This window comes from Rissa tridactyla, chromosome 3, assembly GCF_028500815.1.
Source record: "Rissa tridactyla isolate bRisTri1 chromosome 3, bRisTri1.patW.cur.20221130, whole genome shotgun sequence".
In the NCBI taxonomy this organism is placed as follows: domain Eukaryota; kingdom Metazoa; phylum Chordata; class Aves; order Charadriiformes; family Laridae; genus Rissa; species Rissa tridactyla.
Window position 1 is genome coordinate 31,686,104 of NC_071468.1, and position 18,269 is coordinate 31,704,372.

General features: G+C 38.3%; 1 protein-coding gene across 2 annotated transcripts in view; it reads left to right on the forward strand.

Annotated features, from left to right (window-relative positions):
- The window catches only part of RBKS (ribokinase), a 69,653-nt gene that overhangs the window by 37,443 nt on the left and 13,941 nt on the right, over positions 1 to 18,269 (forward strand). For both annotated transcript variants that reach the window (XM_054196547.1, XM_054196548.1), the window contains 2 exons: positions 1,545 to 1,636; positions 11,350 to 11,538. In XM_054196547.1, the coding sequence (XP_054052522.1) occupies positions 1,545 to 1,636; positions 11,350 to 11,538 (281 nt within the window). The remainder of the gene's footprint in view (positions 1 to 1,544; positions 1,637 to 11,349; positions 11,539 to 18,269) is intronic.

Below are 18,269 nucleotides of genomic sequence, written 5' to 3' on the forward strand. Positions count from 1 at the left end.
TCTGTATTACTTAAAACCCAAGTTGGAACACTTCTAGTGTTCCACTAGTGTAGTGTAACACTAGTCTAGTGTAACACTTCCAACACTGCTTCTGACCCAGTATGATATGACATGACAGAGGTTTTTTGTCAATATGTGGTGTTTGTTTGTTTTATGTAGGAAAGTATACCTTAAAGATTTGTGTTTAAAAAAACTTTATTAGGGTTGCGATTCAGAAAATAGGAAATGCAAGAGTTAAGGTTGCCTGCGAAACCTTAATTTGTCTCCTTTCTGCATATGTATTATGTTGCAGTCTTTAATTATGTGATCACATGCTGTTTTTCAGTGGCATGTGATCATATAATTAAAGAGTTTATTATAATACATACTGTATTGTAATAATATAAGGGAGCCAAATTAAGATTTTATTGGAAATCCTAATCCTGGCATTTTCTGACTTCTGATTAAATGCCTTTGTGACTTTAGTACTCTTTTTAAGGGGACAGGTAGAGAGATATGGTAAAGGCCTACAGTCAACAGCTAAAACTTTCACAGGATTAATCTAAAAGGTCACCTTCTAAACTTCTCAGTACTCAGATTTCAGGAGTCACTGTGCATCTTTCTCTTTTAGGGCATTAACTGGGATTCAGAAGTGTTCAGGGTGTCTGAATATTGTGTGCTATAGCTATAGCTTAGGGTCTAAATATGCCTTTAGGACTGAAAATTTAGGCATCCAAGTTGGAAGTTGACCACTTACTATAAGGAATATTTCTAAAGTAAGAGAGTGTGCTTTCTATAAAAACGATGGCCTTGTGGTTAAGACATAGAAGTATTAATCATAAAATTGGCAAAGTGAGAAACCAAGTCTGCAGACTTCCTGTGTTAACAGTGAGTAAGTCACTTACACTGTCCTCATGACAAACCTTTTCTGCTGTTCCACAGGGCCTTAGGCTACAGTTTAAAGTTAGGTTAACTAACATATTCTACCACGTGTTAAGTTTAGGTCTAGCTCTGCCAGATAGCGTATTAAAAATATACAGTGCCTCATCTGCACTACAGTTTTATAATGTGGCAGTTTGAACAAGTTAGGTAACACATTCAGAAGCACGTTTAACTCCTTGTCTGGACATGTCCTTCATTACTCCAATACCCCTGTTTCTTCATGTATAAAATGCAGATAACAAGACTGAAAAAATTCTAGAACTAAATCAGTTCTTGTAAAACTTACTAAAAACCTGGAAGAAGCATCATCAGTTAAACGAATTACATTACTGCTAAGGCCTTTTTCCCTTTTTTTTAATTTAATAATTTCTTGTTATTTTTTCTGTTACTCTGTCATGTTCCCATCATGACAGGTGCCTACACATGAAGTAGAACAGAACTTCGATCTAATAAACAAAACTTTTAGCAGTTCTATAAAATGAGGACACAGAAACTGAGAGACATTTGTGTGTTATTAATAAACTTTGGGGGCTGTGAATTAACTGCAGTGGTGTTCCAGGTTGTGGCTTGTGAATCTAAAACACTAGATATTTAGACATTTTTTTTCTTTTTTTTTTTTTCAGTAAAGACTTTGTTTAATCCAGCTCCAGCCCTTGCTGACCTAGATCCACAATTTTATTCCTACTCTGACATCTTCTGCTGCAACGAAACTGAGGTAATGGTGATATGTCATGTTAAAGAAGCAGTCTTAAGCAGTAAGATTTCAGAGATTCTCTTCTCAGAAATGCAGCATAGGGACCAGGAAAACTGAGGCATGCTCCTCTTATGTAGGAATTTTGGAGGTGCCAAGTTCGATCCCTGACCTAAAGAACAAAGAGAAATGTTCTAGAATACCTTTAAATTGCGCTCAAAATTAAATTAATTGTTTGCGGTGGGACAGTTGTGTCCAGCCTTCCTTACAAGTAGATGAATAAAACAAATCCATAAAAGGGCACTTTTAAAATGTTATCACCGAGTGGTAAATATTAAAATAGATCTTTGTCCTTGTTCTGCGGTCCCTTGATATGATTAGCAGGAATGCGCTAGCCATTGTGTTCTGACAGTTTTAAAGTTGCTTGCCAGGAGGTGATGCACGCATGCTGCACTAGATCGTAAATAGTAGCTTCATATGCAGCTTCCTGTCAGATCTGTTTTCAGTGAATCTGTTTCTCTGGCCCTTCAACTGTATGTTTTCTTTTTTTTTTCTCCTTTCCCTCTCTTTTCTAATTCAAGTGTGTTATTTTTCCCAAAGGAAATTATTTTTGTCACAAGAGACAAATTACGCTCATTTCATAAGGCCTTAGTTTAAATTTCCTATTTATTAACATTGTGCATGCTGTGTTCCTTCCCCTCACCCTCTTTTTATATAAACAGGAATGTGAGAGAAGCAACATAGCGGATAGAAGCCATGCCCTGATCATAGTTAAAGTTATCTCCAACAAACATGATTTCTGCAATGAACATGATACCTTTGGGTGGAGAGGAGTGGGAAGAGCTACGAGAAAAGCATGGCCCTGCTTACTTAAGGGATTTTCTGTCTGATGACAATGTCTGTCAGAGTACTTTCTTCAAGTCTCAATTACCCTTTTTTGAAATTTCTGATGAAACCCATCATAAACCATAGCAGAAGTTCTCAGTTCACAAGTCTTCTAGCATTTAAGAGTCGGTCTAAGTAACCCAAATGGACATCTGAATTTTATTCTGGGATGTTTCAGTATGTGCCTGCCAAGTTCAGATAATCCAGAGCATTCAGGAATTGGCAAAATAGCAAGGCGGGAGATGCCACAGCTCCTCAGGTCTCTGGACTGCAAAATTTCCAGTGTAACTGGCAGTGATATCGTTTGTGGCTCAGACATTGCCCAACAGCCATCAGAACTCAATTATATGTGATGAAGAGAATGCTAAGGCAAAATATTTATTCTTGTTCAGGGGACTTGCGGGACACCCATATGGTGTTTTCATGCTTTCAGAAAGCACTTTTGCCTCGACTGTGCCCTTGGATTGGCTAAATGATGCAACGGCGCACATTTTGGGCTGAGAACACCCATACTCTCCCACCAATTTAGTAAATGTCATTCGTTGTTTGCTTTTTCATAATGTCACTAGTTAGGGTTTTTTTCCCCCTTGAAAGCTTATCCCCCATATGTCAGAAACAAAACTTTGGTTTTCATTACTTGTCTATTCCTGACTTTTCTCTCATTGCTCTTTGCAACACATGTTGAAGTTTTCCCTTTGTTATACTTTATTGCTAGAGGACAGTCTTGAAAGAGACATTCTTTGAGAAGTTTAGCTTGCTGGAGCCAGGGTGTATTCTTGTTACCACCACACGGAGAAAAGAAAATTACTTCTATTTGGAGAACAAGAAATACAGGTGTATAATTATAATAGATTCCTGCTCACTCACCTAACTTTCTGGCAGAGCTGGGGGTACAGTTTGCATTCTTTTCTGCTATTTTCTTTTAAAAAGTAATTAGCATCTGAAGATAGCTGGGATCACTGTATGCACAGTCAGGCACAGAAACTTGCTCTCTACTGTTAACGAGGCTTATCTCTTCTGAATTTATGGAAATGTTAGACCGATGGAAGTTCCTGCCAGCCATATCAAGGAGCACAGATCCAAGTGTGGGACTCCTACAGCATATTCTGAGAATAAGAATGGCACATAAATACCTTTGCTTTTAAAAATAACCTTTTCATACTTTACAATGAAATCAACTACATTAGCACGACTGTAATAATCAATTCTGTTTGATTTCGTCCTCTCCGTGTGTCTGATTTGTTGTTGAATTGATTTTCAGGGATGAACTATTGCCATTGTTCCTTTCTTTTTGCTGAGAAAAGAGGAAGAATGAAACATTTGTTTTTCTTATGTCACAAGTTTGAAAGTTGTTTTTTTAGTAATTGTTATATATTCATGTGCCATCTGTTTTCTGTTTTCTTTCATGACTTTCTTTAATTTCAGTTCCCTGTAATGTATGCACTTGAGAAGTTTGATATAGAGATAAGTGTTTACATACCCAAATAAAGGTTACCAGTCACATCTCTGTATGGCACTTAAAAGCAATAAGTTAATTCTACAAATCTTAAAGATGATTCTAATTTTTTTTAACTTCATCCATTCAACCAACTACATCTGCATTTCCTTCATCTTCTTAAATAAGGAAGTACCTAAGACTTTGATGATCCAGAATATATACTGGGAAGAGATCTTTTTAGACTTTTTTTTTATTTCCCTCAGTCACTTATTGCAGTCACGGTCACAAAAGAGCAATTGGATAAGACAGATCTTTGCTCTGAGCCACTATGTCCATTCTTATTTTATGGTGGGTTTTTTTTATTATTATTTATGTCCAAATTTATTGAATGTGCTGCTTACAACTGCCTTCCTGAGATGTTCTCTTCCAGCTCCATTACCCCTCCTACTTGCTATTTCTAAGTCTCAAATAACTTTCTTCTAGACAAAATGCTATTTCTGTTCCAGCCTTACCCCTTTTGGGATCTTTTTTTTTGGGGGGGGATTTTTAGGTAGTACCAGAAAAAAACTAATGTATTTCTGCTTTATGTTTACTAAATCTTTTAAATAGTTAATAAATCATCTTGAGTTTAAAGATGAACTCTTTAGAGCTATCCAGTTCAACTGCTTCTAAAACATTCTTTTTAACACAGATGTATATGCTAAGACAAGATTAAATTTACACTTAATTTTTTTTTATTGCTTGGTTTGGCTTTCTTAGTCATTTAAATTTACAAGTATATATCACACAATTTTACCAAAATGCCCTTATCTTGTTCACAAAAAAATACCTTCAAGTGATAAAATCCTGTGGTTTGTGGATATTATGTGAATTATGTGTTTGTAGGAGAAGATTATGTTAGCTGTAGAACAGAAAGCTAGCCATTTAGTTTAAGACATCTCATATACTCTGTGGAGTGTTTGTATTGTTAAAGATGAGAAAAAGGGGGTAGTCCTTGTGATTAACTGAATTATTACTGGGTCAGAAGTTCCTGTTACTTATTGCCATGAAGGTCAGCAGTTTTAGTCTGTGAAGCCTTTATCACAGAATAAAAGTTTTAAAAAGTCAGCTATAGTTTCAGAGAGCCATGGGATGTTGGTTCCCAAACATGAGAGTATCAAATACAACATCATGCTTTATACGCCATCCTTCATTAAATGCTTTAGGATTTAATGAAATCACATGCTGTATCTGGTATAACAGCACAGCTTGTTCTTATGGATTTATGTGCTAGAGAGAAGCAAACAAAATTATACTATCAGTGAATTATCTACCATTAGTTTGTCTAGAAGGCTCTTCACAAGCTGTTCTTTTCACTCTTGCTTGTTGCAATAATATTTTTTTTTATGTCTGACATTACTTTCTTTTTATGTGGTTCATGAACAAAAAAACTCAGAACAAATCTTGCAAGGTTATCAGTTCTTTCTTTGCTTAGCCTGTAGTTCAGTTTTATCTTTTCCCAGAAAGATCAAACTTGTTGAGACTAGTTTGTTAATTCCCAGATGTAGCACAGCCTAATCCCTGAGGTTTGTGCAGGAATGTGCTAGTTCTCCATTCTCTTAATTCTTCTAATGAAAAAAAATGTATCTAATGTCATCTTAGTGAAAACCAAGGGTTGTTTTTTTCAGTCATCTATAAATGTTGAAAAAGAGACAACCCTATACAAGATGAGCTCTTTGGAATACTTACCATTTTTTTCCCACGTATTTGTGAGGTTCCTTGCTGCAGTACGGCTCGAGGCACAACCACAATGTCAATACAGTTCATGTGTTGTTTTTCTTATTTAGTGTGTGCATGCAATTACACAGCCCTGCAGGTTAGGAACCCAAATATATTGCACATCAGCGATTTTTACGTGGTCCTAAACATATTTTGAAGAACAGCTGCTTCTCCTTTCAAAGAATACTGAGGAACCCTTCAGGAGAAGGAAGACTCCTAAATGGTTACAGCAAATGATTTAGTTTGTCAAGCTATTTTGAATGCAAAACTGGTAACTGCTTTCTCCCTAATGTGAAATGGGTATCAGACTTCTGATCTAAATAAGAAAGGCCTAGCAAAGATTTAATTAAATGCTAACAGAATACTTTGGGGCTTCAGTGGTAGAAAGCAGTACAACTAAATATGAGATAACTGCTAGTTTTGTTAAATAAAGCTGCAAGAGGTATAAAAATAATATAGAAAAATAGATACTATCCTATTCAAGATACTATTTACTTTTAAGTGTTATTGTCTATTACTAGAGGCAACATCATTTTGGAAGAAATATTAATAATGGAAATTCTTGTTTGTATGTCCAAAATCAAGACACAGTATTGACTTTTATAAGATTTAGAGAATATCAAGTTTATAAAACTATATCTGGAGTCTTGCATTAGGACATTTAAGATACTGCTTATTAATATAGAGAGATTAATACTAGGGATAGCCTTTCTTAAGAAAAAATAATTGACATCTCTAGTAGTCAAAACAAAAATAAGCCCTTTAGAATTAAAATATTTCAGAACATCTCTTGAATTTGCCTTTTCTGTTCTAAGTAATGGAAAGCTACTATTGCCAGTAACTCACAGTATATTTTAAATCCAACTTTGTTATAAACCCCATTTTATCGGTTGCTGGAAACTATGAAATTTCCCATATTTAGTCTAAAATGAAAGATGTTACTTTTGGGAGGAGGGTATAGCTTCAAGCCAATTCATTTCAATCAGTTTTTAATTATTCTAGCACGATAAGTATTGCTGCCTGCATGTATGTAAAAATTTTATAATTTGAAACAACTGGAACTAGCTTGGCTTGTGGCCTGATCTTGCAATTGCTTATACACCAAATCTGTCTCACTACTTCTTTGGGACTGTTCGCATGTGTTAGAATTAATGAGATTGAGTTCTTGTTCTGTCATTCTCGAAGAAATCTCTGAAGGTACAAGCCAAGTTTGTAGCCAACTGGCTTACTGTGTTTAAATATTTTAAATTAAAAATATTTTAAATTATCATATGTAGTTTTAGGTGGGTTAGCCTTAAAACTGGCACAGTTTCCCTATTATTATTTATTATTTCTGTTCCAGCAGTACCTGGCAATATTTGCAAAGTTGTTATTGTGCTAGGTGCACAAAAAACAGTCCAAATGATGGAATGCTCCCCAAAGAATTAACACATCTTGTTATTTCACCAGTTTGTATTTGCTGAGGATCAGAGAAGTTGGGAACAGTCTTCTGGAAGTCTCTAATCCAACACCCTGGGAAAGCATGGACAGTTTAGGTCAGATTGCTCATGGCTTTGTCCAGTCAAGTTTTGGATCTCCAAGGATGGAGACTGCACCACCTCTGGGCACCTGTTCCACTGCTTCATCACCCTTGTGGTGAACAAGCTTGTCCTAATACTGGAATTTCCCATGTTGCGGCTTGTGCCTGTTGTCTCTAACCCTATCCCTGTGCACCTTTAAGAAGAGTCTGGCTCCATCTTCTCTATACCCAGCCATTAAATTGTTGTAGACAGCAACTGGATCTCCCCTTAGCCTTGTGTTCTTAAGGCTGAACAAACCCGCTTCTCCCAGCGTCTTCGTGTAAGTCCTGGTCTCTGGCCCCCTGGCTGTCTTGGTGGCCTTCCACTGGATTTGTTGTAATATGTCCGTGTCTTAACTTGTGCAAGGGATCCCAGAACTAGATACCATGCTGTAGATTTGGTCTTGCAAATGCCAAGCAGAGGATGCAGAACACCTCCCTGAAAGTGGCTGTGTAAGCCACAGGCTGCCCCAAATACCCCACAGCTAGGAACACTTGGCAAAGGTTCATATCATAGTTTCATTCTCGCTTTTAGCCAGTGTAAACTGGTACTGCTGTTGAAAGAAGTTAGTTGTTGCCTTTTGGGGGTGGTGTGGGATTGGGGGTGGTGCTAATTTTAACACAGACCTGCTTTGCAATCCAATTTGTTTCCTGGCCACATAAATGGCTGTGCTGGCATAAGAGAATGGGCCATCTGGACAGCAGTGGAAGGGGAAAAAACCAGGACTCTCTTTTTTCTGTAGCTGGTTTGTGTCAACTTACTGCGACTAGACTCCACAGTCCAGAGAGACATGGAGAGTTAACTAAGATTAGCGAGGATTATGGCCAAGAACCTTCATATCAGTTAAATTAAAAGCTTCAGTTAAATTTCTCTTGCACTTTTGTAAACAAAATTAAGAAAATTATGTGTAGATTAATTATATAATATCCGTCATAGGTTTATTCTTACAGCAGTTTTGTGGAATGTCCTCTTGCTTTAATAGGTCCATTTAACTGAGGAGTTTTATGAGACTAGCTGCAGAAAAATAAAATTCTTAATTTGCTGCTCTTTCGTACAGTACTGTGGCAAATGTCCACATTGGGCTTTTAGTATTGTTATTTAATTTTTTCTTTACATAACCATTAGTTATTTCCTTCAATTGTACCACAGTTTGTTTTTTAAATAAGATTCTACTGAAGGGAGGAACTTAAAAACTCACCACAGTATTTAACATCAGTTGACATTTACCGCAATCTCTAATTATTGGCACAGAATCTGTCTGGCTTCTGCTGCTTTTATGGTTCTTCCAGCTTGTTCCAGTGTTTTTTAGTTTTACCATCCTGCTGTAGATGAGTTAGATGATAGTGGTTTCAAGCAGTTGAAGATCTACTTTTGTACAGACTCTGTCCAAAATAGTTTTGTTTATTGGTATAAGCCGTGTAAAGATAAAAAAGAAAGATTCCTGAAAACGTTTCACATATCAGTCACAGAACAATTCTTTCACTACCCAAGCAAAAAATCCTGTTGACTTGGGACACGGCAATCACAAAGAGGGGTGCAATGTTAATGCTAAGCATACAGCATGTGCTTTTCACTAGGAAGAGTATTATATTTAAGCCCTTCATTTACCTTGCTCATGAGCCTACAGAGGTGCAAATAGCAGGTAAATAAAACCAAATTATGTTTACTGTTTCTCTACCAAAACCAAATCCACTTTCATCCTGGAGACTTTACAACATAAGTAGAACGTTTGGAATCATTGCCCATCACAAAGTACACTGGAAATTCAGTTAGCCAGTTTCATTTAAGGATTTGCGTTAAGCCATTTTTTTTCTTGAAACGCGATGTGCTAGGTCTTCTGAATACAGGAATGCATAGTTCCTGCTCCAGAGATCTTAAAATTCATGATGAGACACAGACTGTTTAGATGCTTGAATATTAGAATAGACTATATACATATTTTAGTAATACTTATTATCTATCCTTAGTGTCTCCAAAGCCATTATTGGTGTATTGACTTCTTGCAAGCCTTGCAAGAAGATACATTCAAAAGGTTTTGTGAGATACTTTTTGAAAAAAAAAATTAAAATTCTTAAAAATTTAAAAATACTTTTATAACCTTTTAAAAGCTGAAATAGGTTTAATTTGCATATATAGTTTGTACTGCAAGAGAAGTTTGAGCAGCATGGTGACATGCCAAAGAGAAAATTGGATAGGTTTAGTTGCCTTCTCGCAATTTAAAGCTTACTATATTCTTGTCTGGGATCGGTGTGGTTAAAAAAACTAGTTTTAAATTGCGTGTCTGTGTTAACCACACCTTGCCCCTGCGGTGCAGAAGTTTACCCACCAGGGCCTGGCACACCAGATTCTGCCTTGTAGCAATCACATCAACAACACTTGAAATCATTTGTGAATTTGTGTAAGTAGGGACTGCAGAACTTGGTCCTGTGAGTTTGAAAATTAAAACCAGTAAGTACTCGGCTAATGGTACTATAAACTCTAGGGACTGTGCTGGCATAATCTGGCCCTTCAGAGCCTAAGGGTGGCTTCTCTCTCCTGGGTCTGGCTGAAACACAGGAAATGACAGCGGGGAGCAGCGGGCGCTGACTCATTGCTGGGGGCGGTTCACTTTGGGATGGCTGTAGTTGTTCCTGTCCCCAACAGCTGTCTGCCCTCCCTCTTTTTACTACAGGCATGGCCCATGCTTCGTGGAGCAGTTGTTTAATCACTGTAGTTTACAGCCCCTTATATCAAGATGCGTGTGCACTGGACTCAAGTATCAGTAATGGAGAGGAAGGTAGTTTGAAATATTTCAGCAGCTGTTTCCCAAGAAGCTGAGCTGCCTGTGCAGCAGAGGTCAGGAAGTGTAGCTGGTGAATAGGTTCCAAAGTAAGTTTTCCACTGAAAATAAGCCCTAAGAGTGGGGAAGCTATGCCCAGTTACTAGGCGGTTATCTGAAAATACTTCAGACTGCATTTTTCAGGGTCCAGCAGCAGCGTTGTGGTAGAAGATAAAGTAGGACTTCCCCCTTCTCCGGCAAGCAGGACAAGATTCAGTAAAGACAACAAACTATAATATGTCTGTTTGCTTACAATTAAAGGCATACTGTATTATGCAGGAGTACTGCCTGCTAGACTGTTTCAGATAAAACGCACTGTATTTTCTCTTCCCTTTCTTCCTGTTTCATTCTTGCTCTCTTCCCTGCCAAAGGAAAAAGAAAAAGTACGTGCCATTTGACAATGCTATGCCATCAAAAAAAACGTATGAAGTGTCAAAAAGGATGCTTGATTCTGGAGTCTTCATTGCAGATTTTTGGGAAATTTTTCTCTTAGTTGGGTGGAACTAGAAGAGATTAATTTTAAGAGCCAACTGGGAGAAGTTGAGTTAAGGTCACCATCTGTTAGAAGAAGAGTTTATCTGTGTTTGTACAGAGCCAACTCGGAAAAGTCTTAGTCTTGACAGAGGCCTATGGGCATGGCCATAACACAAATATATAATCTTGTAATGGGCCTTTGCCCATTACTAAAGAGGGTTTCAAATAACTTTTAAGTATTCCTGTCTAAAAATACATATGAAAGTAAACAGAGTAGTCAAAGTTGAGCAACTATTTTTTTTCCTTGAAGAGATTTTCCCTTGTGTTTTCTCTCTAGCTGAACACTAGAATTTAAACAAGAATTTTAAAAGTTTCTCACTTAGTGATAAATATCGCCCAACAATAGTGACCAAGTTGCCATGTAGAGTTTTTCACATTAGACCACAAAATGCTTTTGCCAAGGCGGTGTCATTGTGTCCGTTTCACAGATGAAGAAACTGAGGCATGTGGGAGAAATGCAATTTTACTAAGGGTTGCATGCCAGGCAAGTCGTAGAAGCTGGAACAGAACCCATGCCTCCTGCATCTCTGCCTAGGCTGCTCTCCATTATTCTGCTGTGCCTGAAGTACATGCTGATTTCAAACGAGGGGCAAGACGTAGCTGAATATCAGCGTAGGAAGTGGTTTCATGATCATCCTATAATACACACTTGAAAAAGATATTAAATACTGTTTTCAAATGCAACTGTTCTCCAAAAATGAATGCTGTCAGATTATGATTTTCGTTTGCGTGGGTTATTTTCCAGGCAGAAATTTTAACGGGCATCCCAGTTGGCAACCTTGAAGATGCTGAAAAGGTGGGACGCATGCTGTTAGAAAGAGGGTGTAAGCTCGTAATTGTTACTCTTGGAGCAGAAGGCTGCATGATGATATCAGTAGAAGAACCCATTCCAAAGCACGTTCCTGCTGGGAAGGTCAGGGCTGTGGACACTACGGTACGTTTTTGTGGTTTAACTGTCTTTCTTTGGAAAAGACTGCTTAAGCACTAAGGGAAAGCAATGAGTAATCAGCCAAATCTTTGGGCACTAGCACAAAGGCTAATTTATGATGTGAAATTGATATCTTGCTTCCAGCCTCTCATATATTAAATGTCAGTTCACTTGAGTTTTATCGTCTGTGTTGTAGATGAGCTAGAATCATTATACATACTGATAGTATCTTCATGTTCCTCCTTTACTGAAGTCAGTATCTGTCTCTGACTGTAATGTGTGATGCCGGTGGCTTGAGCGGCAGTCCTGGTTTTTCACTTTTGTCATATAATTCATCTTGTCCGGAACTCAAATGCTGTGGGAGAAAGGAGATACTACTGCCCTCACAGTCTGAAACTGAACGTTTGGTTCTTCTGACACAAGCATGAATTGCTTACCAAGTCTAGCATAAGGTGATCAAAGACATAATTACTACAGAATATAGTGGGAAAAACCCCAAAAGTTCTTGCTGCTGCATGATGATTATTTTATGATGATAGGGAAGGGAGGACTTGGTCAGAGGCATTTTAGTCTTTGACATGAGGGCACTTCTTTTACTTGCTGCTCAGAATTAAATGCAGAAAGCACACTGTATCAGACCACTACATACAGTATCTCCAGCAAAAAATAAAAACAGGACAGGCAATAGTTAAGATAGCATTGCTATGAAAACCTTACCACATTGCACATATGGGGCTATTTTGTGTTCCTAGTATTATCTGACATAAATCCAAAATAATTCCAGTGGAGTTACTGAGAGCAGAGCAGGTCACGTTGTATGTACTAACTATACATTTAAATGCCTCTTATAATAACGTCATATTACATATGTTCTGTTACAATAGTTCATTAAAATCCTGGAGATTTTACCATCTGGTGCATTCCATATCTGAATTGCATTAATAATAACTTGTAGCATGTTTTTTAGCCATGGACCTCATAGTGCTTCACAAAGAAGGAAAGCAACTGCTTAAAAGATGAGGAAACAGAGGCATAGGGGACTGAAATTACCTAGCTCAGTAGCATGCAGTGGCAGAGCTAGGAATAAAGTCACTTTGTCTAAAACAGAAGATCACTCGTAGATTTGGACTGTGATGTGCTGGTACTGTGCAAGGCTTTCTTTCACTGTTAAATTTAATCCTTTTCAATTTAACTCTGAAACAGAGATACTTTGGCTTTATTTTCCTCTTTTGCCCCTTTGTCATTTAGAAGTTTGACCTCAAGTTAGTGCTGATTTTGAAATGCCCTAAAGTTCTGCTTAAGGGAGGCATCGCTCTGCTGTACTGGCCATAAGGCTCGTGGTAGGGGACTACAGACACGAAACCGCCTCTGCCTGCTTTTAGCACAGAATTAGAAGTGCCAAGGGAGTGAAAGGCAGAGCTCCCAAAGCTGCCCAGAAGCAGGATTTATTAGCTTGGGAGCAACGCCTCATGAACCTGGCAGTATGGCTTCTTGCTCTGAGTTGGTAAATCCACTATTGCTATCAAAGCTTAGTGTTAAAGTTTTTCTCTACATCACACAGAAGTGATGAAGAAGAAACATGTGTGAGCTGCTTCTTCAAAAGAAGCAGAAAATTGCTGCCAGATCAGCTATTGTTTGATATCTTAAGATATTTGCTGCTCTTGGAGTAAAACAGCAATACTGAAACCACACACTGTGGCTAAAAAGTGCTTTTTATCTTGCCTAGCAGTTCAGAGTTTCATGACTGAACTAATTTAACGCTCCTCTTTTTTTTTTTTTCTTTTTTTTTTTTTAAATAAAAGCAATTTCGTTGAGTTTACTGAATCCTTGCCCTGCCTCCTTGTGGCCAACAGGTTATTGGCTTTCACATAGCAGAGAATTTTCACAGTTAATTTTGTTAATCTACTTAAATACCAGTGGGTTGTTTTCAGTAAAACAGCTGTGCTCGGTTTACTCTTGCAGACTGAATGAAAAAAGATGTGTTGGCCTTCCATTATAAAAGTCTTACAGTGCTTAGACTGATTATCACTTTGCCTGAAAGCAAGTGGTTTTAAAGCAACCCTTCCAAACGCCGAGCAAAATAATGTCATCCTCAACTAACCTGGGTAGCTCTATTACTAAAATAAATACTAAGCGTTCTAGTAGGACCTGTTATTCTCTTCTGCAGTGGATCCTTCCACAGGGAAATAAACTGAAGCTGTAAGGTAGCTTCACAAGTAGCCACCTATCCACAGAGTATTCAGGGCTGTTCATGTGCATGCTCTTAGCGTGCCATTTAATATTAAACAAAAGTTGCTACTTTAAACTGCCCTGACTTCAGCATCTTGAGGGACCAGGCAGTAATTTTTTAAGCTGCCATAATCCAATCACATCTGGTTATGTGCCTGGATCCATATTGACGTTGTTCAGCTCTGCAGAAGGTAAAGTTACTGCTAGACAAAGAGTTAAATGGTGCGTTTAACCCATCATACGATTTGCAAAAGGTTTCAGAGCCCTTATGAAAATAGTCTGTATTAAAACAGAGCTTGCCGTTTAGAAGATATAAGGTCCAGGATGAGCTTCAAAGTCCTCTTCCACTGTAGAAATTTTCCTATAGCTGCCACCACTGCCCAGAGTCCTCTCTGCAGCAGTGCAGCTTCAGTACTACCTCCTGGTCATTTCTGTTGTCCACAGCAATTTTGAAAACTTTTAAAGGGAAAATACTTGGGTAGGTACAGCCACAAAGATTAAGAATTTGAGTTCCTTGTCTCAGGTAGTGTTCTACATGTTCTCCGTGTTCTTAAGTTCATCAGAGAGACTAAGTGTTGATAGACCATAGAGCCTGTCTCTTCCTCCTAGCCCTTGAGATGGTTAATCTAAGAGTTTATTGGCAGAACACTGTGAAAAGCTGGCTCCATCTCCAGCTCTGTGGTGGAACATGAATCTTCAAGATTGAAAATCTGGCATTTCTCACCCACACTAAATCAATACTATAAAGGGAAAAAAAAGGCTTGTTGATTTTTTTTTTTTAGCGCTAATTATCTTAATGTGGGCTTTACTAATGTATGCAATGCTTCCCATGACTGTTAGCAGAGCTCTCCATACACAGTCCAAAACATGTAGGGCACGAATAGTCGTTTAGAGGGAAGTTTTGCAAGACATGGTATTGTAAAGCTGAAACATCTGTTTCTCCTGTTATAGCTAAATAGTGCAACAAGCTTTTGTTAAGAAAATAAACTTTCCCTTCATTCTACTAGTTTCTGCTAGCTATTTTCTATATGCAAATTTTGAATAAAAATAAGTGAATTATTGAAAAATCATCCTCAAATTTTCTGTGTGAAAGAAATACCTATTTAAGCCCACTAGCCGTAGCAATTTGTATTTGAAGCAGATGACGTACCTAAGAGACATTTGACACATAAAAAAGTACTAGTGTGTAGATCATATAAGAAAGGTATACATTATGATCTATTTTCATTACTTTAAATAGTTGCTTTTAAATCTACTTGACTACATGAAGTTAAATATATGCATTTACTTTATTTTTGGAAGAAGCTATTTCCACGTTAGGTAAAACTAGTACATGAAGCTGCATTAGAATAGCTGTGAAGGATAATTATGTAATTCCATTTATATGACACTTCTTCAGTTGGTAGCAGAAGGTTTCACAAACCGTTCACAAATTTGATAAGCATTTCATAGAAAACAATAATATCATATCCACACATTTTGCAGTTGTGTATGCGTGTGCGTGAAGTAGTTTGCCTGCTGCTGGAGCAGAAGCACAGCTGAGGTGGAAGAGAGCAGCTGCTTGCAAACACAGCTGTGGGACATGACCGAACACCGTCAGGTCAAAATTGTACTTGAGGTGAAGTGGATGATCTGTGTGATGAACCACACAATGGTCCTGGATCGTGGCATCTGCTGCAGCAGTGGCCCTGAACACGCTGTCCTGGCAGAGACACACACAGTCCAGTGACAGAGAAGGCCACAACATCGTCCGTATTGGAGAACGAAGCTCTGCTCTTTTTGCCCCTTCACCCTCACTCTCCTGCTCTGTTTCTGACAATCATGCAAAGTGTAATTTACAGCACTATTTACATCTATTTACATTTACTAATTATATTCCATTGAAACTGCCAAGGAAAATTTGTCAGAAGAATGTAATTACTCAAAGCTGGAATTTGGCCAGCAGTGAGATTAGTTCCCTTCCATTTTGCAAAAACGCACTATGGGATCTTACAGAGCTTCAAGTGGCAGTGGGGACCAAGCTGAGCCCTGGAGGTACTGCTGGAGGCCTGCCTAGGGTTCGGTGTGTGCACCTGGGCTTTGCAGAGGCAGTCAGGCTCTCTGGAGCTCCAGGTTACTTGGGGTCTGGGCTTTAGAGGGTTGTCCATGCCAGGCCTCCTCTGGAGGTGGGGCAGTCCAGTGGTCAGTGGCTACGGCAGGCTGGAGCATGTCTGCTGGCTCTGGGGCGCCTCGGGGCTTGGGGCTTTGCCTTTTACTGTGGTTGCTCCTTGCAGCTGAAGGTAGGATGTCCTGTCCAGGATCCATGCTTTGCATTGGAGGGTTGGCACAGGCAGAATCTCTCCTATGTGGGAACATCAGTGGAAAATGGGAGCTGCCCAGCTGCCACTCCCTCATTTTCAAGTTGCAGCATGGAGGTCAGTTTTTGGGGGGGAGTACTTAGGGTTAGTTTTTGTAACCTTGATGCTCCAGAGCCCAGTTTGCATCAAAATGCTGGGTAGTATCCATATGTGCCCACATCAGTTAGGGTGACTTTCAAATTTGCATCCTATCTGGTCTTTTAGATAAATAGTACAGTTGCTCTGCCTAAGCTCTCTTCATCAGCTTCTACTTGACCTCTAGGTTTACACATGCCAATGTTGTGTGCACAAAAGTCCTGCATTAGCACACTTAAAATCAGGAGATCAAGTATCTGCATATCTGGCTTAGGCAGGGATATATTCTCTGTAAAGGCAAATGGAGACACTTGGGCACACAATATTTAGATGAAAATTTGGAATCACTTTTCACAATGGTGCCCCTAGTAATCACAACAAATCCGTAGTCTCCCTTTTCAATCTCATGGAGAACCTAGAGTGTTTAACTTCACAGTATTTCTAAGCACAACCATTAAATGCCCCATATAATTTCTCACATTACTAGCTTTTCCCTGTTTGGCTGTGCTTTTCAGATACAGAGCTTGCACAACCTGCTGAGGGAAGCTAAAGAGATCACAGGTTGAGGTGCCGTGGTCATAAACAGGAAACTCATTTATGAGACGTGATAAAATTCAAAATTTAATCTACTCAGTTGTGCCTGAAATTTGACATGAGTGTTTGATTTGTTCTGTGTAGTCCTTCTTTGTACGACATTCTCAGAGACAGATGATACATACTATTTGTCATAATCATAAATGTTACCATTATTTTTTCATGTCAGTTCTGCAAAATGAAGGCTCATTGCTACAATATGAATTTGTCATCAGATGTTTTGTGTTCAAATCCTATTAAGTTTCCCTCTGATTTCTTATTACAATATATTAGATCTGGCTCTTTTACTATGGGAGAGAATTACAAAGGCTGTCTTTAAGCAGTCAAGTGCTCACTGAGCAGCTTTGTATTGAACTCTGAAGATGTTACACAATCTTTATTTTAATAGAGCCTCGTATAAGTGTATAGCTATATAATTTTCGATATGTCACAGTATTCAGGCCTCTGGAGTAATTGTGGTCTAAAGAAGCCAGTGTGGCTTAGCAATGTGAACAAAGGACTGAATAAGACTGCCAGGGCTCTGCAAAAAACTTGCTGTAAATCCTTGGGAGAGTTACTTGTCGTCTTTGTATCCCAATTTATCTATCCTTAAATTGGAGCTGCTGTTAATGTATTGCATATAAACCATGAGGAGTCTGTTAGAGATCAGAACAGAACCTGGGAGGCCTTTTTCCCAGGCTTTTCATACAACCTCAGGCCAGTTGTGCTTCTTTGGGGGCTTTGCAAACTCATTGAAGTTCTTCTGCTTGAAGTTGAGAGGTCTTGTCTGTAAAAATATGGTTTACACTAAAATTCTCTGACTTAGCTGTATCTTCTGGTTTGGAGGAAGCCTGAGCCAGAGGAGTAAAGTGGACACTGAAATAAAGCCTTAGAATATAAATAAATCCAAACCAGTCCTCCTAATAACAGCAATTCTTTGTCTCCTGACTTTGTGGCCTAACGTCTGAGGCTCAAGGGGATATAAATACAACACTCTGTGCAATGACTAATTACTCAAAATTCTGTGCATCAGCAGAAGTGGGACTTGTGGTTGACTCTAATATTATCAAATGCCTTTGCTATTTAATAATCTTGTAGCCGTACATTATTTAGCATGCCGTTTGCACAAAGAACAGTGATTTTATTTCAGCTATCTCTCAACAAAGTAAAAATGCAGCTGGTAGTAAATGAAGCATTTGGCAGACAATGTGTCTGATGTACAGTTCTCTAACTTGCTAAGAAGAGAAAAATGTTGTTGAGTGTTTAACCTCTTCCTACCCAAGGATGTAGCAAGAAGGGGTAAAGTGACCACAAAGGGCAAGGTCTTCCTTTTCTTTTCTTCTTTTTCTTTTTCTTTTTCTTTTTCTTTTTCTTTTTCTTTTTCTTTTTCTTTTTCTTTTTCTTTTTCTTTTTCTTTTTCTTTTTCTTTCTTTTTTCTTTTTCTTTCTTTTTTCTTTCTATTTTTTTTCCCTTTCTTTTTCAAGGAAAGAGAAAAAGTTACTA